Genomic DNA, 24,246 nt, shown 5'->3' with positions numbered 1-24,246 from the left:
ACATTTGTATTCAAGTAAAATCAAACGCTGTTATATACTCAGCCTTCACCTTCATCTGTAGATGTCTGGATACATCTTGAATGACACACAACGTTGAGGCTTTAAAGACACGTCATCATTTCCCAATAAATATCTTCACAGTAAGATGTCTCAAGACGTCTTCACAAACATGTCTAAGAACGTCTTAAGGCATAGTTATGGCTGGAAAGAAATCGTCAAAATATGCATAGTAACAAAAAGGAGGGAAAGATTCAAATGTTAAGTCTTATGTCCCTTCAAAGTGTTGGGATGAAAGATTGACAGAGAAAGTATGTGAAAGACAAATAAATCAGAGAGAAGAATGGGAGAGAGGGGTTGATGGAGAGAGAGCAGGGGGCAGGTGGAAGAGGGAGGCGGGAGTAGGGATTTCCCTAAGGGGTCGATGTGTTTGTGATAGCTTTGCTCTCTCTCCCTCTCTCTCTCTCTCTCTGTCAGTCGCTCTGACACTCAACGGAATCACACTCAACACCACACTCTCACTCACTCACTCTTTTTGACACAGAGGCAGAGACACACACACACACACATCTCCTCAGTGTAACGCGGGGCAAGCACACCACAAACAGCAGAGAAGAGGAAAGAGGAAGAAAAGGAAGGAAGGAAATAAAGGAGGAGAAAGGGAAAACATTGAACGGAGTTATCTGACACTTAGATTTTCTCAGAGGCTTTCAACGGAGAACAGACACAGAGGAGTTGAGAGAAGAGGAAAAGAGGAGGAAGACAGCGGAAACCCTAGACACGGGTCCAGTGTCACAGTGACTCAGGTAAGACCTCTCTCTCTCTCTCTTATTCACACACTGAATTTTTCACACACTTATAATATTAAGATCCTTTGAAGTATCAAAAAAGATATATACACAATACCGTTCAAAAGTTTGGGGTCACTTAGAAATGTACTTGTTTTTGAAAGAAAAGCAAAACATTTTGTCCATTAAAATAACATCAAATTGATCAGAAATACAGTGTAGACATTGTTAATGTTGTAATTGACTATTGTAATGGCAGATTTTTTTATGGAATATCTACATCGGCGTACAGAGGCCCATTATCAGCAACCCTCACTCATGTGTTCCAGTGTCACATTGTGTTAGCTAATCCAAGTTTATCATTTTAAAAGGCTAATTGATAATTAGAAAACCCTTTTGCAATTACACAAGCTGTTGTGATGATTAAAGAAGCAATAAAACTGGCCTTCTTTAGACTAGTTGAATATCTGGAGCATCAGCATTTGTGGGTTCAATTACAGGCTCAAAATTGCCAGAAACTACGCACATTCTTCTGAGAAATGAAGGCTATTCCATGCGAGAAATTGCCAAGAAACTGAAGATCTCGTGCAACGCTGTGTACTACTCCCATCACAGAACAGCACAAACTGGCTCTAACCAGAATAGAAGGAGGAGTGGGAGGCCCCGGTGCACAACTGAGCAAGAGGACAAGTACATTAGAGTGTCTAGTTTGAGAAGCAGACGCCTCACAAGTCCTCAACTGGCAGCTTCATTAAAATAGTACCCGCAAAACACCAGTCTCAACGTCAACAGTGAAGAGGCGACTCCGGGATGCTGGCTTTCTAGGCAAACTTGGATTAGCTAACACAACGTGCCATTGGAACACAGGAGTGATGGTTGCTGATAATGGGCCTCTGTACGCCTATGTAGATATTCCATAAAAAAGCTGTCATTTCCAGCTACAATAGTCATTTACAACATTAACAATGTCTACACTGTATTTCGGATCAATTTGATGTTATTTTAATGGACAAAAAATGTGATTTTATTTTAAAAAGAAGGACATTTCTAAGTGACCCCAAACTTTTGAAAGGTAGTGTATATACATATTTGATGTTTAATTTGGCCTTAATTGGCTATTAGTTTTATTTGGCCTTATTTGGCTATTAGTCCATACAAACGCATTGAATAACAGATTCACTACATGGAACCATAGACAGTCCCCAAAAAGTTTGTTCTGAAGTGTCTGTTTAATACCAAAAATAAGTGGTTAAATACATGTAAAAAAAACTTTATAAAAAATGTTTGCTGATCTTTATTATACCTCTCAGATATAGGAAAGATCAGGAAACATTTACAAATTATACATATATTTAACCCGTTATTTTTGCCACTAAACAGTTTGCATGTACTGTATAGTTCCATAAAATGTTTCAACTGGCATGTACGTGTTTGTGAGAGTCTCACCTTTCCACAGAGGTGTCATATTAGTGTGTAGCCCAAACTGTTCGGACGCTACAGACAGAAGTTGGCAGATTGGCTGTACCGTCTTAAGACGAGTCCCAAGACGCTTGTGGCGGTCGTAGAGCAAAACGGAGAACGCCATCGTGTTCGTGAGAGTCTCATCTTTCCATAGAAGGGTAATTAACCTTTTGGACGCTACATACGATTTTGTGAGAAAAACGGTTTTTGGGATGTCTCATGGTCTGGCAAACACCGATTTAGCTCTGTCACCACAGATGCATAAGTGGGACATCGGTGGATGCGGTGGATTGAGATGCATCCAATGCAAAAAACCTGATATCAGGTAGCTAAAACGGACAGATTGTTATGTGGATTTTTTTATTATGCTAATTACATTTCTGCAGGGGTCCGGACATCGACTCTAGGGGTTAGCTTAAATTCAATGACATGGTGACATTAATTGAAGTCGGTGGCTAGTGGGAGTGGTCTGTGAATTTCACTTTTGTGTGTGTGTGTGTGTGTGTGTGTGTGTGTGTGTGTGTGTGTGTGTGTGTGTGTGTGATAGATGCTGGTAGAGAGAGGAAGAGAGAGAGCGAGAGAGGGGGGACAGATAGATACTCACAGAGAGAGAGAGATTTATGATATGGTCTTTTAAGCAACAGCAAGTGGAGGACTTGTGGTATGTGGATAAACAGGTAGTGGTGGACACACAGCATGTGTTGTGGGCTGCATATATTACACACCCATAGTGAATCACAACTCCAGCGTGGTATAAACCACAACTGCCTCGGACTCTGAACATCATATTCATGATAGTCATATCCGTCATGTTGTAAGCCAACCTCTCTAACTAATCTGGCATGTGTGACAGTCACTGTACTAGTGGTAGTTCACAACTCCAGGTTAGTGAAAACCAACCACAACAGTCTGATTCAGTATGTGAATATTATGTTCTTATATCAATCATGTTGTGAGTTAGCCAACCAACCTCTCGAACTCATTCAAGATTCATTGTAAATCAATTGCCAAAGTAGGTGGTTTTGCCATTCTCTTTTTATGCTAATTTAAAATGAGCCCACAAAATGTATATTTTCAGATTTCCCCTTCCCATTTCCAGCAAGCTTGAGGAAACCACCAGCCACAGGAGTAAAAGTAAAACTAACCAAATAATGTTTGACCTTTGTAATGTTTGGAAAGTACAGATGTGGTCAGAGAGATACGGAGGAAGCGATAAGGGGGAGTGACGGAGAGGGGGAGTGATAGGGAGGGGGCGAGATAGATAGAGGGGGCGCGATAGAGAGGGTGAGAGACATGGTCGGAGTGAATAGAGCCTCTGTCTCTGAATCAGTCACTAACCGGGACAACAGCACCATGTGATGTGAGCAGTTGTGGCGTTATCTTTATCAAGACACCCTGGCTCATCAAAACAAAATCCCCACATGGCCGGGTCAAGAGTGCATTATGACCGATTCAGGGATAAACTTTTTACTATGCCAATAGTGGTACCATTACTTTGTTTTAGCTGTCTTAGAAAGTCATGTAAAAAAAAATCACATAGTACTGTACTTTGAAAATAGTTATTTCTATCATACAGAATGTGCCCTGGTGTACTGTACATTAAAACCTCGCTTCATTCAGACGGCACTCACCTCCTACGCAGAGTCACAAAGGCACTGTTACATATTGATGAGGTTACCTCTGTCGTAATACCGCACCATGGCTTTGTCACACTGTGTCCTCAAGCTACCTGAGTCAATGCTCAGTCAGAAACTATGATGCATGTGTGGGAAAATTGATTGAACCCATATTGATTAAGCTGCTGTTGACATAGAGATGTGGAAGCTATAGAGAGGGCGTCAGGTAGCCTAGCGTTTTAAGATCGTTGAAGAATCCCCTAATTGATCCTGTAAATCGCTCTGATAGGACAGACAGTTCACACTTACAGTATGCTTCAGTGGTTATAATTACATACATATGAGAGAGAGAGAGAGAGAGAGAGAGAGAGAGAGAGAGAGAGAGAGAGAGAGAGAGAGAGAGAGAGAGAGAGAGAGAGAGAGAGAGAGAGAGAGAGAGAGAGAGAGAGAGAGAGAGAGAGAGAGAGAGAGAGAGAGAGAGAGAGAGAGAGAGAGAGAGAGAGAGAGAGAGAGAGAGAGAGAGAGAGAGAGAGAGAGAGAGAGAGAGAGAGAGAGAGAGAGAGAGAGAGAGAGAGAGAGAGAGAGAGAGAGAGAGAGAGAGAGAGAGAGAGGAGGAGAGAGAGAGAGAGAGAGAGAGAGAGAGAGAGAGAGAGAGAGAGAGAGAGAGAGAGAGAGAGAGAGAGAGAGGTCACCCAGCCTCCCTGTGCACTGGCCTGCACTGTATAAGGGGTCTCTGTCCGTCACTGTGTCACCTGGCCCTGTGAGTGTGTGAGTGCAGGCCAGGGCCAGGCTGTGTGGAAACTGTGTGTTTGGGCACATTAGGAGGCATTAGCAGGGGGAGCTTGCGAAGCAGCTGTGAATAATACATGGACATTATTTATGAGCAGAGAGCATGTCCTCTGGAGGGCAATGAGGCGCATGCTACGGCTACACACTCCAAAAAGTTACAGTGGGAGGGGGGACGGGAAGTGTTTGTTTACTTTACATTCTAAATCGATCGAATCGACAATACCTTTCCCAGTCTATTTTCTCACCAGAAATAGCCAACTGTTGATAATGTTGAGGTCATCTAGCGGAGTGTTATTTAACTAAGTGAGTGTGTGTTTAGCTGAGGGCTAACAGTGTGTGTTTACAGGAGCTCAGGGCGAAAGTTCATTCATCTGGCAGTCATCCACCATGTCAGTCAGATTTGGGGCAAAGATCCTCTCTCCTAACAGTACAGGTGGCACAAGTGCACAATGACCTCAGCTAATCGTAGAAACACACGCGCACGCACACACACACACACACACACTCTAATCTTTGTGGAGACAGAGTCAGTGTTTGCTAGACCATCACACTCCAGTTGGTTTAAGGAGAGGTGACAGGACCACCCACTGACCACCAGATGGAGGGAGCAGGAGAGGTCCGACATTACACAGACACCAACAGACAGACGGACGGACGGACACACAGACTGTGTTTCTGGGGTTGGGCTAGGTCTGCTTCTTTGGGTCTGGGGTTTGCTCTTTGGGGTTGCTGGGCAGTGGTTAAGAAAAAGTGGGATAAAGTGGGGCAGAGAGTCAGGACCTCAGGGAGCTCTGGGTGGGCTGTTTGGGTGGGCCTAGTCTGTGTGGTCATGAAGCCCCTGGGTAGAATTAGGGTCTGGGTAGTAGGGTGGAAGGGTGGAGGGTAAAGGGCATCGGAGAGGAAATGCCAATATAGGACTGGACTCTAAAGACCAAGTCCTATAACACACCCACTGACTGAAAGAGCTTCCATGCTGTTGTGTCAATCAATCAAATCCTAATCCTAATCAATCCAATTTGTATCATTTTATCAGTTTGTTCAACTGTAAACTGTCTGTCCCCAAAAAACAGACCAAGGACACCAGACAGTGACATTGGCAAATCTCTGTTGGGCAATACTGTACTACTGTAAATGGCATTGGTTTGACCTTGATGGTGAAAACACCACAGGAGGGGTTTAAGCTGAAAGCCCAAGGTGGGAGTGAGGGATGAGGGAGGGACTGAGGATGAGGGGGGGTTATCCATCGCTGTCTACACTCATTAATTTCCAGGCACAATGAGAGCCTGAGGACTTGGGGTATGGGGAGAGGAAGGGCGGAGAGGTAGAGTGAGAGGGTGGTGAACAACAGGATGAGGAGGGTGATGAAGTCATTTAATAGTCTTAAGTGCTTGGTCAATCAAAACCCTCCTGCTAAAGCCCCGATGTTCTAATGTTTCCACCTCTGCCCCCCTCGTCTCAGTGTGTGTGTGTCAGTCTGGAGAAGCAGTGGGGTATACAGCACGGAGGCACACAGGCTATTAGATATGTCACATAGAACCACTATGAGAATACGAGGGACAAGAGAGAGAAGGACAGCAAGAGAGGACAGAGAGGACACACAGAGAGGACACACAGAGAGAGAGAGAGAGAGAGAGAGAGAGAGAGAGAGAGAGAGAGAGAGAGAGAGAGAGAGAGAGAGAGAGAGAGAGAGAGAGAGAGAGAGAGAGAGAGAGAGAGAGAGAGAGAGAGAGAGAGAGAGAGAGAGAGAGAGAGAGAGACAGAGAGAGAAATAAAGAGCCACCCTCTTCCCTTTTCATCTCACCTGCTGAATCAACTAGCCCTGAAAATGGATGGCGCTGGAGCGTTGGGCCCATACCCGGCCGGGTACATTACTTCTACCAATCCTCTTTCTTTGTCTTTATCGGTTCCTCTTTCTCTCCCTTCCTTCATCTCTCCGTCTTAGTCTCATTGCCCCAGGTGAGAGGGTTACAAAGAATGATTTTAGGTCCTTCTCTCCTCATTCCTCTCCTTTTGCTCTCCACCCTACAGTACTTAAAAATATATATTTAACCAGGCAAGTCAGTTAAGAACAAATTCTTATTTACAATAACAGCCTACCGGGGAACAGTGGGTTAACTGCCTCGTTCAAAGGCAGAACGACAGATTTTTACCTTGTCAGCTCAGGGATTCAATTCAGCAACCTTTCGATAACTGGCCCAACGTTCTAACCACTAGGCTACCTGCCGCCCTATCATCTTCTTTACTCTTTCTCCTTCTTTATTTCTCGCCCTCTTTTCCTCTCCTCCTGTCTTCATCTCTTCCGTACCCTCTTCCCATATTAAATCTAGATAGGCAGAGTTCAGGACCCACATTGGTGGGAAAAGTACCCAAATGTCATACTTGAGTAAAAGTAAAGATACCTTAATAGAAAGTGAAAGTCACCCAGTAAAAACACTACTTGAGTAAAAGTCTAAAAGTATATGGTTTAAAAATACTTAAGTATCAAAAGTAAATGTTATTGATAAAATATACTTAAGTATCAAAAGGACAGATAAAAGTATAAATCATTTCACATTCCTTATATAATGCAAACCAGACAACACAATTGTATCGTTTTTTTAAATTTACAGATAGCCAGGGGCACACTCCAACACTCATAATTTACAAGTGAAGCATTTGTGTTTAGTGGGTCAGCCAGATCAGAGGCAGTAGTGGTGACCAGAGATGTTCTCTTGATAAGTGTGTGAATTGGAGCATTTTCCTGTCCTGCTAAGCATTCGAAATGTAACGAGTACTTTTGAGTGTCAGGGAAAACGTATGGAGTAAAATGTACATTACCTTCTTTAGGAATGTAGTAAAGTAAAAGTTGCAAAAACTATAAATAGTAAAGTACGGATACCCCAAAAAATGACTTAAGTAGTACCTTAAAGTGTTTTTACTTGAGTACTTTACACCACTGTTCACTGGCCCATAATGATATTGACCAGACAGACCTCCCCCATATGTCAACGTGCCCCCATTCCAAACACCCATACGCACATCCCCCAAACCACATACACACACCCTTGCTCATATACAGTACAGTACACAGATACACACACACCCTGCCCACACACATAGATCCTAATTGACTCTGTCACAGACTCTCGGTGGACACAGACTCTCAGTGGACCCACACACAGACACACACAGACAGATCAGAATTGACTTCCTCTTGACAACAAACAGCCAGTGAAATGAGTGACTGGAGTTTGGTACCAGGTGCTACACAAGCACACAAGATCCATCACGGCTTAATGAGAAAGAGGAGTAAAAAGAGGAAGTGAGACAAATAGAGAAATAGAGAAGAGAGCAGCCCCCGTGTCCTGCTTTCACTCCATCAGTGATCGACATGTCAAACCTGGTTGTTTATATCCACTGTGATGTCATGTGCCAGATAGTGACAGCAGGCTGTCAGAGCTACAGTACGTTACTGTGTGAAAACCAACATATGTGCTACATTGGACTGTGAGCATGTAAACAAGGGTGTGTGTGTGAGGGGGGGGGGGGGGGGGGGGTTGTGTGTTTGAGTGTGTGCGCGCACACATGTGTGTGTATTGGTTGGCTGACATGTGGGTTGAAGGGAGGTGCCTGTATGCATCTGTGTGCTCTTAGCTACCTCTGTGCATTTGTTTCAAGCCTGCATCTGTGCATGTAACTGTGTGTGTGAGATTCGGCATCAGGAGTCAGCGCTCCACACTACACTAGACTGCACCCAGGGACCTTCTGGTGCAGCTAAACAGACTGACAGCCAGCCTGTTCTCTTTCTCTTTCTGACTGTCTGTCTGTTTGAACCTCTCCAAATCTAAATGGCACAGGCTGCCATGTTAACACACACACACACACACGCATGCACTGCCCTGTGCCAGACTGCCATGAACAGTAAACTCACACTCCAGACATTAGCATGGGGTGTATGCCAACGCCTGCGCCCAGACACACTTGCATGCCAAAGGCACCTTTAATTAGATCCCAAACACATACACACACACACACACACACACTTTCCCGCTCTCTTTTACAAACACATACACACTCCCCCGAAACACCCTATTTTTAATTTGAAACCCAGTCGGGGGTTGGTGGGCAGATTTCTGCGGTCAGTGTCTTTGCTGGAGAGAAGGGGAGAGAGACAGAAAGAGCAAGAGGGAGAGGGAGCGAGAAAGAGAGGGGGTAGGGAAATAGAGACTTTTTGGACCCCGATAACAGGCGTTATCTCGAGAACTTCTCTCTCCCTTTCCCCCTCCCTCTCTTTTCAACCCTCATTCTTCTGAAGAAAGAGATCTGATGTTCAAACTTAAGCCTGTTCATGTAAAGGAGGAGTACACTCCGAGGGGCTTCTTAAGGCTTTAGGAGTGCCTCTTTGGCACACAAACACACACAGATACTATAACAAATTCAGATGCTGCGTGGGCTCAAGAAGACATCATTAGTCTTACTCCTCAAGGTTGTGACCAGTCTGTCAATGAAACAAACGTTGTCATGTAGACACATTTCCCAGCCGCGTTCTGAAAAGTCACACACACAGTTCTTTCCCAGAAAGGGTAGCTTGCCTGTGACAGGAGTTGTTCCTGACCATGTGAAGTGAACAGGAAAAACTCATGTTTACCTAGTCAGGTCATACAATTAGAAAGTTTTCCAGATCCTACATTTGATTAGCTTTGTTGTGGTAGCTAGTTTATGGAGTAGCAAGAAAATGTTTGAAGTAGTCCCAAACTCATGCAATGAGTATGACAGATTTGTCTCTCTCGTGTCCTTGTTGAATTTGTTTATAGATCCCCCCCTTTGGATGATTTGTCTATCCACACATGGAATGAAAATATAATGAGACTATATGAAGCCTTCATTAGATTTTCTTTGTCATTTGTGTGTGCAAATACATTATATTGAATAATATGGTTTGGGTTTGTTGTGATAGTTGTCTGAAAGAATGATAACACATTCACAGTAGTAATGTGAATATATGCCATTTGGCTGACGGTTTAATCCGAAGCGACTTGCATGCATTTTTCATATGGGTGGCCCCAGCGGGAATTGAACCCGCGACCCTTGTGTTGCAAACGCCACTCTCTGAGAAAGAGAAAGGAGGAGACCGAGAGAGAGAAAGGAGGCGACCGGGAGAGAGAAAGGAGGAGTCCGAGAGAGCAACAGAGAAACAAATGGAGAGCAGGAGACAGTAACAAATAGAGAGAAAGAAACAGAGACATAAACAGAGAAACAGAGAGAAAAACATAGAGACTTTATCTACCGTCCAACAGCCTTGGTGATATGGCTAGGCTGGCAATCTACTGGATTTCACCATGCCACCCCCTACTAGGGCCAATCTCTCTGCCTGCGTTACACACACACACTCTCTCTGAGAACACACACACACAGGGAACAAACACACAGGGAACAAACACACAGACTACATCTGTCCCCTCCATCCCTCCCTCTGTGCAGGATAATCCCTGACACCCCCGACCACAAATACCAGCACCCACCAAAAGATAGTTCTAAGGCACAGGACAGCAAACAGAGACGTGTGTTCATATACACACACACACAAAGAGTGCAAACACATGCAGATTTAGATACAAAGTAAGAAGCAGCTCACCAAACCATGCAATACTCAAACTAACAAAATCCACACACCCATAAACTAGCCAAGAAAGAGCAAGAGGAGAAAGAGAAAACAGAATAAGCACTGCTATATTATATAGTATATTATCAGGTTTCAGGTATGACCCAGATGCAGACAGTGTCGAAGAAACAAAAGTATATTTATAGTACAGGGGCAGCCAAACGACAGGTCAAAGGCAGGCAGAGGTCGGTAATCCAGAGAGGGTGCAAAAGGTCCAGAACGGCAGGCAGTCTCAGGGTCAGGGCAGGCAGGGGTTAATAATCCAGTGAGGTGGGGCAAGGTACAGAACGGCAGGCAGGCTCAGGGTCAGGGCAGGCAGAAAGGTCAAAACCGGGAAGGACTAGAAAACAGGAGCAAGGGAACAAATGCTGGTAGGTTTCACGAAACAAGACGAACTGGCAACAGACAAACAGAGAACACAGGTATAAATAAACAGGGGATAATGGGGAAGATGGGCGACACCTGGAGGGGGGTGGAGACAAGCACAAAGACAGGTGAAACAGATCAGGGTGTGACAGTATGTTATATCTATATTTCACAAATAATTAGATGAAATAAAGTTTCCTCTCTCAGCCTAGCAATACTGTTAGTCCATATGGAGCTCTCACAGCACCACACACCATGGACAATCCAAGCCTTGTTGTTGTGGTTTTTGCATGGTGCCAAATTGGAGTCACAAGGTGTAGCCTGCTGTCTGCTAGTGGGAGAGAAGCTCTCCTATTGAACGGAGCTGAACTAAAAGCTGGCTAGAGCAACAAGACCTCACAAAATTGTGAAATTGACTTCAGAATTCAACATTTGTCCACACAGGAGGTTAAACATAGATTTTTGAAGGTTAAGTTGAGGCAGTCATGCTGGTTAAGGGTTAAGGTTTGGGATAAACAAATAAAAGACATGTGCCTAGCACTGGGTTCTGCCTGGGCTAGAGGCCCTCCTCTGACTCTATAATGAAACACCAATCCCTCCCCATTCCCAGTGACTTTAATATGATAGGTGTCCTTTTTTCATGACTTTACCCTTAATACCAAGTATCTAAAAGTAACTGGATGTGCATACACATCCTACTCCTGAACTCCTCTCATATCAGCCGCCTCTGTCAGTGTTGTGCTAAGAGCGAGAACATTCATGATGTACTCTATTTCTGACTGTTCCCAAAGCAAGTTTCTGCCACTCTATTCTTACCGAAAGAGTTTTTAAAAAGTTGTGAGATTAGAACATTTCAGGGAACTGAGTGTGATGCAACGTGGGATTGTAGAATGATTCATTGATGAGTAGTTATAAGAGGTTTCTGTGTGCGTTAGGGTAATTCCTCAGCTATCATATATTATATTCATGTCTGTATCTTCATGTGAGCGATATATAGGGATATAGGACAAAGAGGAGAGAGGAGAGAGAAAAATGTTGAAAGAGAAGAGGAGAATATAGAGAAATGGGGAACGAGAATAATAATAATTTATAAAATGGCTTTTGTAAAGAGAGAGCGAGAGAGAGGGTTCATTAGACTGTTCAATGATCCAAGGCCAGCTCAGGTAATCCCTACCATTGTGACAATGAGTCATCATAATGCTGCATCAAATGTACATGATCCTAGGGGCATTGGCAAACACAATGTAAGTAACTTTATTTATGTTCCCCTAATTGCACCGAATACTTATGTTTATCCTACAGCTAGTGTATGCAGTAATCATGGGCCTATTAACCAGAGTTACACTGCTGGCACTGAGGCGGTGTGCCCTAGTAGGAAGACCACTTTGTGCAGCACACCCTGCACTATCAGCTCCAATATAAATAACATGAGTAAGTCTACTTCTGATAAGCTTCCCAGTAAAGCATTAAATACAATCAAGCATCCCAGAAAACTGATAGAAATAGCCCATATATGCAGCTTAAGAAACATGGTCCATGAAGTCAATAACTTGCTTGTAATAGTTGACATCTCTGAAACTCTCTGAATACCTATGATGATACAGTGATAGCAATACATGGTTATAACATCTACTGAAAATGCAGAAATGCCAACGGGGGCCGTGTTCTGGTCTATATTCAGAACCACATTCCTGTAAAGCTTAGAGACTGTTGAAGTAATATGGCTGCAGGTTAATCTGTCTCACCTAAAGCCCATTCTTGTGGGAAGCTGCTATAGACCACCAAGTGCTAACAGTCAGTATCTGGATAATATGTGTGTATGTAATATCAACAGATAAGTATATTTTCTGGGTCATTTAAATATTGACTTGCTATCATCAAGCTGCCCACACAAGAAAACACTTCAAACTGTAACCAGTGCCTGCACCCTGGTTCAGGTTGTCAGTCAACCTACCAGGGTAGTTACAAACAGCACAGGAATTAAATCATCAACATGTATTGATCACATCTTTACTAATGCTGCAGAAATTTGCTTTAAAGCAGTATCCAAATCCATAGGATGTAGTGATCACAATATAATAGCCATATCTAGGAAAACCAAAGTTCCAAAGGCTGGGCCTATAATAGTGTATACGAGGTCATACAATACATGTTGTTGTGATTCATATGTTGATGATGTAAAGAATATTTGCTGGTCTATGGTGTGTAATGAGGAGCAACCAGACGCTGCACTTGATACATTTATGAAATTGCTTATTCCAGTTACTAATAAACATGCACCCATTAAGAAAATGACTGTAAAAACTGTTTAATCCCCTTGGATTGATGAGGAATATAAAAATTGTATGGTTAAGAGGGATGAGGAAAAACTGATTGGCAAACGTACGGCAAATTAAGAAATCATGTGACTAAACTAAATAAAAATAAACTATACTATGAAACAAATACATTATATAAAGAATGATAGTAAAAAGCTTTGGGGCACCTTAAATGACATTTTGGGGGAAAAAAGCCAACTCGGCTCCATCATTCATTGAATCAGATGGCTCATTCATCACAAAGCCCACTGATATTTCCAACTCCTTTAATGACTTTTTCATTGGCAAGATAAGCAAACTTAGGGATGACATGCCAGCAACAAACGCTGACACTACACATCCAAGTATATCTGACCAAATTATGAAAAACAAGAATTGTCAGTGTGGAAGAGTCAGTGTGGAAGAGGTGAAAAAATTATTGTTGTCTATCAACAATGACAAGCCACCGGGTTCTAACAATCTGGATGGAAAAAACTGAGGATAATAGCAGATGATATTGCCACTCCTATTTGCCACATCTTCAATAGCCTACTAGAAAGTGTGTGCCCTCAGGTCTGGAGGGAGGATAAAGTAATTCCGCTACCAAAGAATAGTAAAGCCCCCTTTACTGGCTCAAATAGCCGACCAATCAGCCTCTTACCAACCCTTAGTAAACTTCTGGAAAAAATTGTGTTTGACCAGATACAATGCTATTTGACAGGAAATAAATTGACAACAGACTTTCAGCATGCTTATAAGGAAGGGCACTCAACAAGCACAGCACTTACACAAATGACTGATGACAGGCTAGGAGAAATTGATGATAAAATGATTGTGGGTGCTGTCTTGTTAGACTTCAGTGCAGCTTTTGACATTATCGATCATAGTCTGCTGCTGGAAAAACGTATGTGTTTCGGCTTTACACCCCCTGCTATAATGCGGATAAAGAGTTACTTGTCAAACAGAACACAGAGGGTGTTCTTTAATGGAAGCCTCTCAAACATAATTCAGGTAGAATCAGGAATTCCCCAGGGTAGCTGTTTAGGCCCCTTGCTTTTTTCAATTTTTACTAACGACATGCCACTGACTTTGAGTAAGGCCAGAGTTTCTATGTATGCGGTTGACTCAACACTATACACTGAAATGACTGCAAGTTAGTTTCAGAGTGGGTGGCAAGGAATAAGTTAGCCCTAAATATTTCTAAAACTAAAAGCATTGTACTTGGGACAAAACATTCACTAAACCCTAATTTTCACTAAACCCTAAACCCTAAATTTTGTAATAAATAACGTGGAAATTGAGCAAGTTGAGATGACTGTTCAGTCGTGTGGTCAGGTGCCATAAAAAAGGCAGCAATGCTGGCCCTTGGATGTACACAGAGAGCTAATATTAAAAATATGCATGTCAATGTCTCCTGGCTCAAAGTGGAGGAGAGTTATGAGTTACTTTATGAGACATATTGACATGTTGAATGCACCGCGCTGTCTGTCTAAACTACTGGCACCCAGCTCAGACACCCATGCATACCCCACAAGACAAGTCACTCTTCACAGTCCCCAAGTCTAGAACAGACTATAGGAGGCACACAGTACTACATAGAGCAATGACTACATGGAACTCTATTCCACATCAAGTAACTGATGCAAGCAGTAAAATTTGATTTACAAAATGGAAAAAAACACCTTATGGAACAGTGGGGAATGTGAAGCAACACAAACATTGGCACAGACACATGCATACACACACACACACGATAGCATACGCGCTATACACACACATACACATGGATTTAGTACTGTAGATATGTGGTAGTGGTGGAGTAGGGGCCTTAGGGCATACAGGGGGGTGTTGAAATCTGTGAATGTATTGCAATGTTTTAAAAATTGTATAAACTGCCTTAATTTTGCTGGACCTCAGGAAGAGTAGCTGCTAATGAGTTTCCATAATAAATACAAATACAAATTAGCAGAGTGGAAGTCAAGCTGAATGCGCTGCGTCTCGACAGGAGGGATACTGTATACTCCAACATACTAGGGAGTCACAGGACACACACACGGGAAGCACCCACCCACTTCCCACTGGGACACAATGGTTGAATCAGCGTTATTTCCACATCATTTCAATATATACTGAACAAAAATATAAAAGCAACATGCACAAGATCGCTGAAATAAAAAAATCCCCAAAATGTACAGCATTCTAGATGATTCTGTGCTTTCAACTTTGTGGCAACATTGTACAAGATCGCCTTTTTACATGATTTGTCAACTCTGCTTGAAATTGATCAGCTTACAGTGTATCAATGAAATGTAGATAATGAGTGGAATATATTGTTATATACAACCCAGGTAGCCCATTTCAGCAGTGCATTGTACACTACACTATAATTTCTAATGGTAGCACATAATGATTCTTTCCACTTTGCCCTATTGAAGCACACTGGCTGATGGAGAATCATGTAGTATTTACAGCTTTATCCATATATGATTTCCAACGTATATTGATGTCAAATTGCTACATTTATGAGGTAAACAATATTACAGTGTTCAGCAGTTATCAAACTATAGGGGTAACTAGGCACTACATGCTTTTGGTTCAGTAGTTATCAGTTTTGAGCAGTTTGTTTCAGTAATAGTTAATTATATTGTTAACAAATGACAAGAAAATCATATCAAAAGTAAAGTGAATATTGCATTTTGAAAAGCAGATACTTAGATTGAATATGTATCCAAATCCAAAGAGTGATTTGATGCAGTGACAAAATTACTTTGTGAATGTGTTCGTTTTGAAACACGAGCCATTTTGATGATCTGTTTTGATTTGTTTTTATAACTCTAAGCGAGTTACTTTGTTACTTGTGAAATTTCACCAACGTGAAAAACGTGAAAAAAACTGTAATATCATACATTATAGAAAAAAACTAGCCAGTAGCCACCACTTTCAGAGTACATTCTTCAAAGACAAACTAAACGAAACACCAGGACAAACCCTTCAGCCTTGATAGCTGACTTGATGAAGGTAATGATGACAAAAGAGACACCGAGCAGGGACTCTAGACAAACTCTCGGGGCGGCTGGAGCAGCAACATTCCCCTAAGGTGCAATTAAAAAGGAACACAGGAACCGAACACTGACGAGGTTCTTCTCCAGGACCACACAACACCCACACACACACACACAACAAGTGAATAAATAACTCAGCCCCATCAGGCTGGCCTGAACACAATAACAACAACAGAAACAGAGAGACAATGTCAGAGGTATTGACACCGCTGTGTGGTGATGTTAAGGCCTGGTGAACACAAACATAGCAACAAACTAGGCACCATGGTGCCTTGACTTTGCAATCGCTCTCTACAAGTCCTCCTCCTGTGACTGGTTGCCTGTCTGTTGAGGACAAGTGACAGACAGAACCACCCACGCCAGGACTGAGAGATACCCTACTTATTCCACCTAATTAATAAGATGGAGACTTATCATATAAATTGTGTGGAACTGTTCATTCTCTAATGTTAGTCCATATCCACATAGTTCAGTGTCCATCACTTCCATGTGGTTATTAAAAAAGAAATTGAACTTGAACATTAGCCTACTTTTACCATTTGACATTGCACCAAATACTTTGTTTTTTTCTTTCAATTAATGATTTAATTAACAATATTGCTCCCCAGAGGGGAAACTGAGTTTGACACATGCAGGGACAATACGCACTAGGGTTGGTATCTTTCAAGGATTTTAGTGGCCCTTTTGGGTACTTCAGATTATCACAGGTGTCTGTAATCATCTCTGGCCCTCTGTGTGGCCTCATCACATCGGCTGATGTAAAAAGGGCTTTATAAATACATTTGATTGATTGATTGACCACATGTCAAATACATGAAATAATTAAAGAAAATCATTTTTAAATAAAAAATAGAATTACAAAGCTGCAAAACATTATCCTAAACATAAACCATCAACTAAGTGAATGCCATTGGTGTTTAATATGAGGGTTTCAGCATTAAATAAATATCCTTTTTTACTATGCCAATATGTATTGGTTGTCAATGTTTTGACGTCACACTGGTGGCAGTTGTGAACAGTCAATAGCTGGAAGAGTTTCAGGGTTAATTCGAAATAATGCCATTGTTGACTAGAATCGTTTTCATTAATTGGGCTATTTTGTATTTAACAATATGGTCTATATACTAGAAACTAATGGACAACATGGACACAGATATAATACATTTATAATATATGAATACAGTTATTAAAATATAAATGATCAAAGTTACGATAGATTGGCATTGATTTTCTGTTAATTGCCAAAATTACTGAAGATTCCAGTGACTTTCTAAATTACTGGTAGCTTTGAAACCCTAATACAGACAAGAAGTTCCAGTCTTCATGAGTTCTCTGCCCTAAATGTAGCTAATTTATATGACCTAAAATATGAACTCAGATATTTAAAACTGCTTTTGACAGTGAAAAATAACTCTTCATTTGCAGGCTCTTCACTGAAGACCCCTGGATCCTAAACCCATTTCCCCTAGGAGCCCCTACCCCCACCCTCCTCCTCGCCCCAGCCCCACAGCCTGTGGGTATCTTCCTGTACCTGTGTGTGTGTACCTCCCCACTCCTCATCCTCCCACCTTCAGAGCCCATAGTCCACCATGCTGTGGACTGTTCTCCTAGCCCTGCTGGTTCTCCTCCTACTGCAGACCCAGCTATGTGTCTGTCTACGGGTGCTCAGAGTTGCCGGCTATTCCTCCCCCTCATCCTCCCCCTCTCCTAATGCCACCAAGCAGCGACTACCTGGAGCCATCATCATCGGCGTGCGTAAAGGTGGCACCAGGGCCCTCCTGGAGATGCTCAACCTCCACCCGGATGTAGAGGTGGCCAAGGCTGAGGTAATGAGAAATAGAAACATCATCATGACCATCTTGACTTAAATTGTAAAGCACTTTCACACAATAGACTACTCTCAAAGCTTTAACATAATGGTATGAAAATAGTCATGCAACATAACAGAATGAAAGAACAAGATAAAATCCTAGAATACAGACTTTACAGAAATACATTTTTGGGGGGGATAAGGTATTAAACAACACTACCCACTTTTTTTTTAGGTGCACTACTTCAACGTGGAAGAGCACTACCGGCGGGGGCTGGCATGGTATCGTGCCCAGATGCCCTTTACCCTGCCTGGGCAAGTGACGGTGGAGAAAACCCCTGGCTACTTTGCCTCTCCCCAGGTCCCTCAGCGGGTCTGGGAGATGAACCCTGCTGTCCGACTCTTGCTGATCGTCCGGGACCCCGCTGAGCGCCTCGTCTCCGACTACACCCAGGTCCTCCATAATAGGGTGACCCGCCACAAGCCCTACAAGTCTCTAGGTAAGTTGCACCGAGGTTAGAGTGGTGACCCAGTCACTGAAAGGTTGCTAGTTCAAGTCCCAAGCGTTAGATAATTGGGGGCTGCTTGTGTCAGATCATTACTACCACCACTGTCATTCACTTGAGAAATGCAGTTAACAACAAAAATGTAAATCCATCCAGTGCGCCATACCTCAGATCCTGTTTCTCCTAACCTATATGTGTGCCAAGAGTTAGGAAAAAGCAAAGAAAATATAAATTTCTGCCCTAAAATAAAATATTATATTCTACTACTATTTTATGTATTCTATTGTAGAAGAGCTGCTGCTCCGCCAGGGCCACATTGACCCGGCCTACAAAGCCCTGCAGAGGAGTCTGTACCACCAACACCTGGACCGCTGGCTGGATGTCTTCCCCAGGGAGCAGGTCCATGTGGTGGACGGAGAGGCCCTCATCAGAGACCCCTTCCCAGAGCTCCGGAGGGCGGAGAGGTAATGTTATACATAATGTAATTTGTGGGTGTGTTCCAAAAACACCCTCTGGTCAAAAGTAGACATTATAAGATTCTGACCTTACGATCACTGTAAGTACATCTTCCCTGTAAGGTCGGAACGGCAGGCTGCCCAGGAAACCATGGAGCCGGCATGAGATGAGCATGAGAGCTCAGAAAACATACCTCAATCCAGGGATGGAGATGCCATGTGTTTGATGTATTTGATACCATTCCACTTATTCTTCTCCAGCCATTACCACAAGCCCGTCCTCCCCAAATAAGGTGCCACCAAACTCCTATGGCCACCACAGTTGCAGCATATAACCTCAGCTGGCATACGCAATTTTTTCTCCCATCTGCATACACTTGAGACATGCCCAAATCTTTTGCATTTATTACACTGGAGGAGCTTAAGCACAACAGATCTTAAAGGATATTTCATAAAGCCTAGCTTTACATGAGAAGGGAGAGACTTTATAATATGGGCGAAGTGGGTTTCCTTACTCCATTCACCACACAGGTCAGTCAACATGCACCAATCACTTCATCTACTTCCTCAGGTATATCATCTGCATCTACTTCATGAGCAACCCCAGAGACAGGCGCCCTGCTTCGTAAATCCATACACAAAACTGCATTCAAAACTATTTTTGAGGCGCAAAGTATGTTCTGCGGACACACAAAAAATGGAAATAAAACCAGGATTTGTGGCTGCCACCTCACCCAATGCACCCATGATACTTCTTAGCTTCCATCACAACTTTAATTATTTTGTTTCCTTTCTTTTTCATGACTGTAGCCCACTCATTCTCACTCTCATCTTTATCCGGCCCGCCATCAGTTTCGAACAGAACATCCATTTCCGCCATCTCCCCTCTCCTAGCAGTCTTTTGGATTGCCTGATTAAATAGGGGCCTGAATTTTAAAAAAATGGCCTCCAAGAGAGGATCCTTTCATGGCCCACCTGTTACTTTTGTCTGTATGTAACTTATATTGTGTAAGATGCTATTCAGTTGCCTCATTGAGGAGATTAAAGTTTTTAATCTAATCTCATCTAATGTAGGCCGTCATTGTAGTAGGCCATCATTGTAAATAAGAATCTGTTCTTAACTTCTTGCGACTACAGGGGGTGCTGTTCCGAATTAGCATTTTGTCGTCTCCAAATTAAACTGCCTAGTACTCAATTCTTGCTCGTACAATATGCATATTATTAATTATATTGGATAGAAAACACCTTCTAGTTTCATACAACGTTGAAATTATGTCTGTGGGTGACCCAGAACACTTTCTACAGCGAAATCCATGACAGACAGTGAAAGGTCTGAGAGCGAAGCTCTGGTTTCAGATCAGTTTTTAAGGTCTCTGTCTATCCTATGGAACGACACGAACTGCACCCGCCTTCCCCTGGATGTCAGTAACCAATGAGAAGTGGAATGGGCCTTCTAGGTAGCTCTCAGAGGTTATAAAACACCAAGGAGTGAGAGTAGCCCCCCTTTCGACGCTCGCCCTTACGCAGGATGGGACCTCCGGACGCCATTTTCACAGGCTCGGTTATCAACTTGAAATGTATCCGTCTGTAATTTAATTCGATATAGGACTTAGAAACATCATAAGGTAGTTAATTTAAACCGTTTTATAGCAATTTATATCCGTTTAGTGCGATTTTGAGGAATTTCTTTGTTGTGCACTCTGAAACTTTGGACACGTTTTGTGGTCCCGTTCGATCGTTAGTGGATATTTCGAAGGACAGAGGACATCTATCGACCAAAAGACGTTTATAACATAGAAAGGATACATTGCCCAAGAATATGATGGAAGAACAGCTCAAAGTAAGCAATATTTAATATGATAAATTGTTGTTCTGTCGAAATATTTTAAACGCATATTTCGCCATTTTGTTTGGTATAGCTTTGGTATAGCTTCACTTGGCGAACCCTGTATTGAAAAGTAAGGATAATTTTAAAAATGTAAATCAGCGGTTGCATTAAGAACTAATTTGTCTTTCGATTCCTGTCAACCCTGTATTTTTTAGTCAAGTATATGATTAGCTTTTAATTAAACTAGATCACTCTGATAGATGACGTCAGACATATTGAGGCTTGATTTCCTAGTATTTTTATTGTGTAACCACGGTTTTGTATGGCTAAATATGCACCTTTTCGAACAAACTGTATATGTATGTTGTAAAATGATGTTACAGGAGTGTCATCGGAAGAATTCTGAGAAGGTTAGTGAAAAAATTAATATCTTTTGGCGGTGGTTACGTTATAGCGCTCTTTGGCTGGAATCGATGCTCTGGTAACGTTTGCACATGTAGTATGCTAACTTATCGATTTATTGTGTTTTCGCTGAAAAACGCTTAGAAAATCTGAAATATGGTCTGAAATCACAAGAACTGGGTCTTTCCATTGCTATGCTTTGTCTATTTTTATGAAATGTTTTATGATGAGTAAATTGGTCATACACGTTGCTCTATCTAGTAATTCTAGTCGATTTGTGATGGTGGGTGCAATTGTAAACTGTGATTTCTACCTGAAATATGCACTTTTTTCTAACAAAAACTATCCTATACCATGAATATGTTATCAGACTGTCATCTGAAGAGGTTTTTTCTTGGTTAGTGGATATCAATATCTTAGTTGAGCCGAATTGGTGATAGCACCTGAAGGAGTAAGAAACTGATGGAGTTAGAATAGTGGTGTATTTTGCTAACGTGTTTAGCTAATAGATTTACATATTTTGTCTTCCCTGTAAAACATTTTAAAAATCTGAAATGGTGGCTTTATTCACAAGATCTGTATCTTTCATCTGGTGTCTTGGACTTGTGATTTAATGATATTTAGATGCTACTATCTACTTCTGAAGCTATGCTAGCTATGCTAATCAGTGTGTGGGGGGTGGGGGGTGCTCCCGGATCCGGGTTTCTGAGGCAGTAAAAGTTAACTGACTTGCCTAGTTGCCTAATAAAATAAATAATCTATAGGTTCCTGGACCTGCTGCCCCGCATCACTCCCTCCAACTTCTACTTCAACACAACTAAAGGTTTCTACTGCCTCCTCTCTGCCGGGGGCCATGACAAGTGTCTGGATGACTCCAAGGGGAGGCCCCACGCTCCTCTCAGCTCCCGGGCCTTCAGGAAGCTCTGCCGATACTTCAAAGAACCCAACCGCCTGTTCTTTGAAATGGTGGGACGTTTCTTCTCCTGGTGCTGACTGTGCATCAAGAAACAAAATACCCTTTATTGCTCTGATACCACCTTTAATGGGACAGAGAGAGGGGACAGACAGGGCCAACTGGCGATATTGCCCATAATAGCAAAGATTTGGGATGCCTTTGAAATGGTCACCTGTTCCCTATGTAGTGCACTACTTTTGGGCAGAGTGGGTACCATTTACAACATAATCTTAGAGATGCTTAGAGACACTAAGAGCAGGTCAACAGTGAAAAGACATTGGCCTGTGTGAAGTTACTGTTGATTGGACGGATAGATAGATTGGTGTGTTGACTGTCAGGTAGGGGGGTGGATGGGATGAATGGACGAATAGATTGGTGTGCAGACTGCTGGGTGTGCGGATGGATTAATTTATGTGTTAATTGAAGGGTGTGGGTGGATGAATTGACTGAGAGATGAAAGGATAAAACCACGGATGCACACTGACGATTTTAAAGATCTTTAGAGGTGTTACGTTTTGAATGTTCTCAATTCTCTTACTGTCAATGAGCTGAACCAAGCCAGGCCTGGGAGTGAAAAGCACAACAAGCATAGACTGTATAAGATAACTCTCACTGAGGGACACTATTTCTAACTACCCATAGAAATAGATGATGGGTACATTCAATATGGCAGCCGGTCCACCCATCACGGAACATTGACTTGAATGGGAATGTCCATTCTAGTGATCTGTTTTTTTTTATGGTACTACCTGCTGGAGAACATGAACTGAAGTGCCCATTCTCTAATACTGTATGCCTGTTGGTCCTAATATCACCTGATCATGACTCTTGCTGGTGCCTGTCATCGTTGGCCTTGGGTTGCACAAACTAGAATGAAATTGAGTGTAAGAAAATAACTACAAACTGGAATGAAATCAAGTGTAATAAAATAACTACAATAAACTGTGCCATACAATTGTATCGTGAACAATCAAGACAAAAACAAATCTTGTCATTTTGATGGTCAGTAAAATGAGTTTCAGAGCAGATACCATTGGAGGAAATGTATAAGTGTACAGAAAATAGAGGGTAGAAGAATGTTTTGAAATTAGATGGGGCTTATTGTTGCACTATAACTGAATGCTTAATTGCATAAAAGGTCAGTCCATCTGTAGATCTACTGTACCAATATGAAGCTATTTCAAACCGAGTCTGACGTTTTAGACTGCTTACCATTTTCACAAAATGGTTTACCATTGTAAAAAGTATGCCTGTGAGCTAAAATAATGTCCTCATTTAGATAATCATGTGTACTTATCTTGTTATTATTCTAATATTTTACTTTCAAATGTTCAATAGATATGTATATTTTTGGGATTGTTGAATTTGAATTTGAAGGTGTTTGAGCTGTAATGCATTGTAAGTATGTTTTCTAAAATCTTCTTCAATAAATGTGTACTGTTGTACTTTAACCCAGAGAAAATAACAATATTTAATAGAACATAGCGATGGGGGGGTGGGAGAGAGAGAGGGAGAGAGAAGAATAATGTAGGGTACCAACCAAAATACATTACTAGGCCTAGACAGAACGTATTGTAAAGATCATATTGTAACGTCTGCTTCCAACCCACACCCTCAAACACGTAGATCCCCTGAACGCAGCTCACTTTCCAGCTCACACTCTCAAAAACCTAGATCCCCTGAACGCAGATCACTCTCCAGATCCCAATCACCTGAATTCTAATCACCTGTATGTCATTATCACACACTATTTTGTTCAGTTCTTTGCCCCCATCACTGTGAGGTATTATTTGTTTTGTGACACAAGTCTATCGGAGCAGTTTTTCCCGTGGTTTACTCCTCCCTTGTATGATAGTGAGTCAGGCAAAAACTATCGGATTTCCTGTTATATACCTATTTCCTGATCTCCCGGACTACGTTACTAGCCTTTTCCCTGCCTGTACTGTTGCCCTTTTGGACCCCTGGACCCAGCTACCTGCCTCCTCCTGTGGTTCTTTGCAATAAACACCTGCTGCGCCCTGCGCTTAAAACCAGCTCTCTGTCTCCCATTGTGTTCATTACACATATGTCCTATCTCAGCAGGTCAAATACATAATAACACGTAGGGCTTTAAATACACATACAGTGTGTTGACTTTTAACAGTTGTGTGTATTAGCTGTAACGGGCGTCTAAGTCGTTCTCCTCCTCGGACGAGGAGGAGCAAGGATCGGACCAAAATGTAGCGGGTGATGAATACATGATGAATTTATTTAGACAAGACGAAACACGAAGT

The 24,246-nt window shown here is 42.2% G+C and overlaps 1 protein-coding gene across 2 annotated transcripts; it reads left to right on the top strand.

Moving 5' to 3' along the window:
- Positions 1-465: 465 nt before the first annotated feature.
- Positions 466-24,006, top strand: LOC139576371 (heparan sulfate glucosamine 3-O-sulfotransferase 1-like). 2 transcript variants are annotated; one of them, XM_071402416.1, is made up of 6 exons: positions 466-803; positions 2,242-2,404; positions 17,443-17,843; positions 18,063-18,327; positions 18,623-18,797; positions 21,783-24,006. In XM_071402416.1, exons 3-6 carry the CDS (start codon positions 17,607-17,609, stop codon positions 22,009-22,011), a joined length of 906 nt encoding a protein of 301 aa, XP_071258517.1. In that variant the 5' UTR covers positions 466-803; positions 2,242-2,404; positions 17,443-17,606; the 3' UTR covers positions 22,012-24,006. The 2 variants fall into 2 exon arrangements, with proteins under 2 accessions (XP_071258517.1, XP_071258518.1); XM_071402417.1 differs by lacking the exon at positions 2,242-2,404.
- The last annotated feature ends 240 nt before the right edge of the window (positions 24,007-24,246 follow it).

This window comes from Salvelinus alpinus, chromosome 5, assembly GCF_045679555.1.
Source record: "Salvelinus alpinus chromosome 5, SLU_Salpinus.1, whole genome shotgun sequence".
Classification (NCBI taxonomy): Eukaryota; Metazoa; Chordata; class Actinopteri; order Salmoniformes; family Salmonidae; genus Salvelinus; species Salvelinus alpinus.
This window is presented reverse-complemented; position numbering and strand designations above follow the sequence as displayed.

What these genes read in the sequence shown, in the direction of transcription:
- LOC139576371 (XM_071402417.1), top strand. Translation starts at nt 17,607, where the DNA reads ATGCTGTGGACTGTTCTCCTAGCCCTGCTGGTTCTCCTCCTACTGCAG. An exon ending in TAGAGGTGGCCAAGGCTGAG is followed by an intron (nt 17,844 to 18,062) that starts GTAATGAGAAAT and finishes CTTTTTTTTTAG; the next exon opens with GTGCACTACTTCAACGTGGA. An exon ending in CAAGCCCTACAAGTCTCTAG is followed by an intron (nt 18,328 to 18,622) that starts GTAAGTTGCACC and finishes ATTCTATTGTAG; the next exon opens with AAGAGCTGCTGCTCCGCCAG.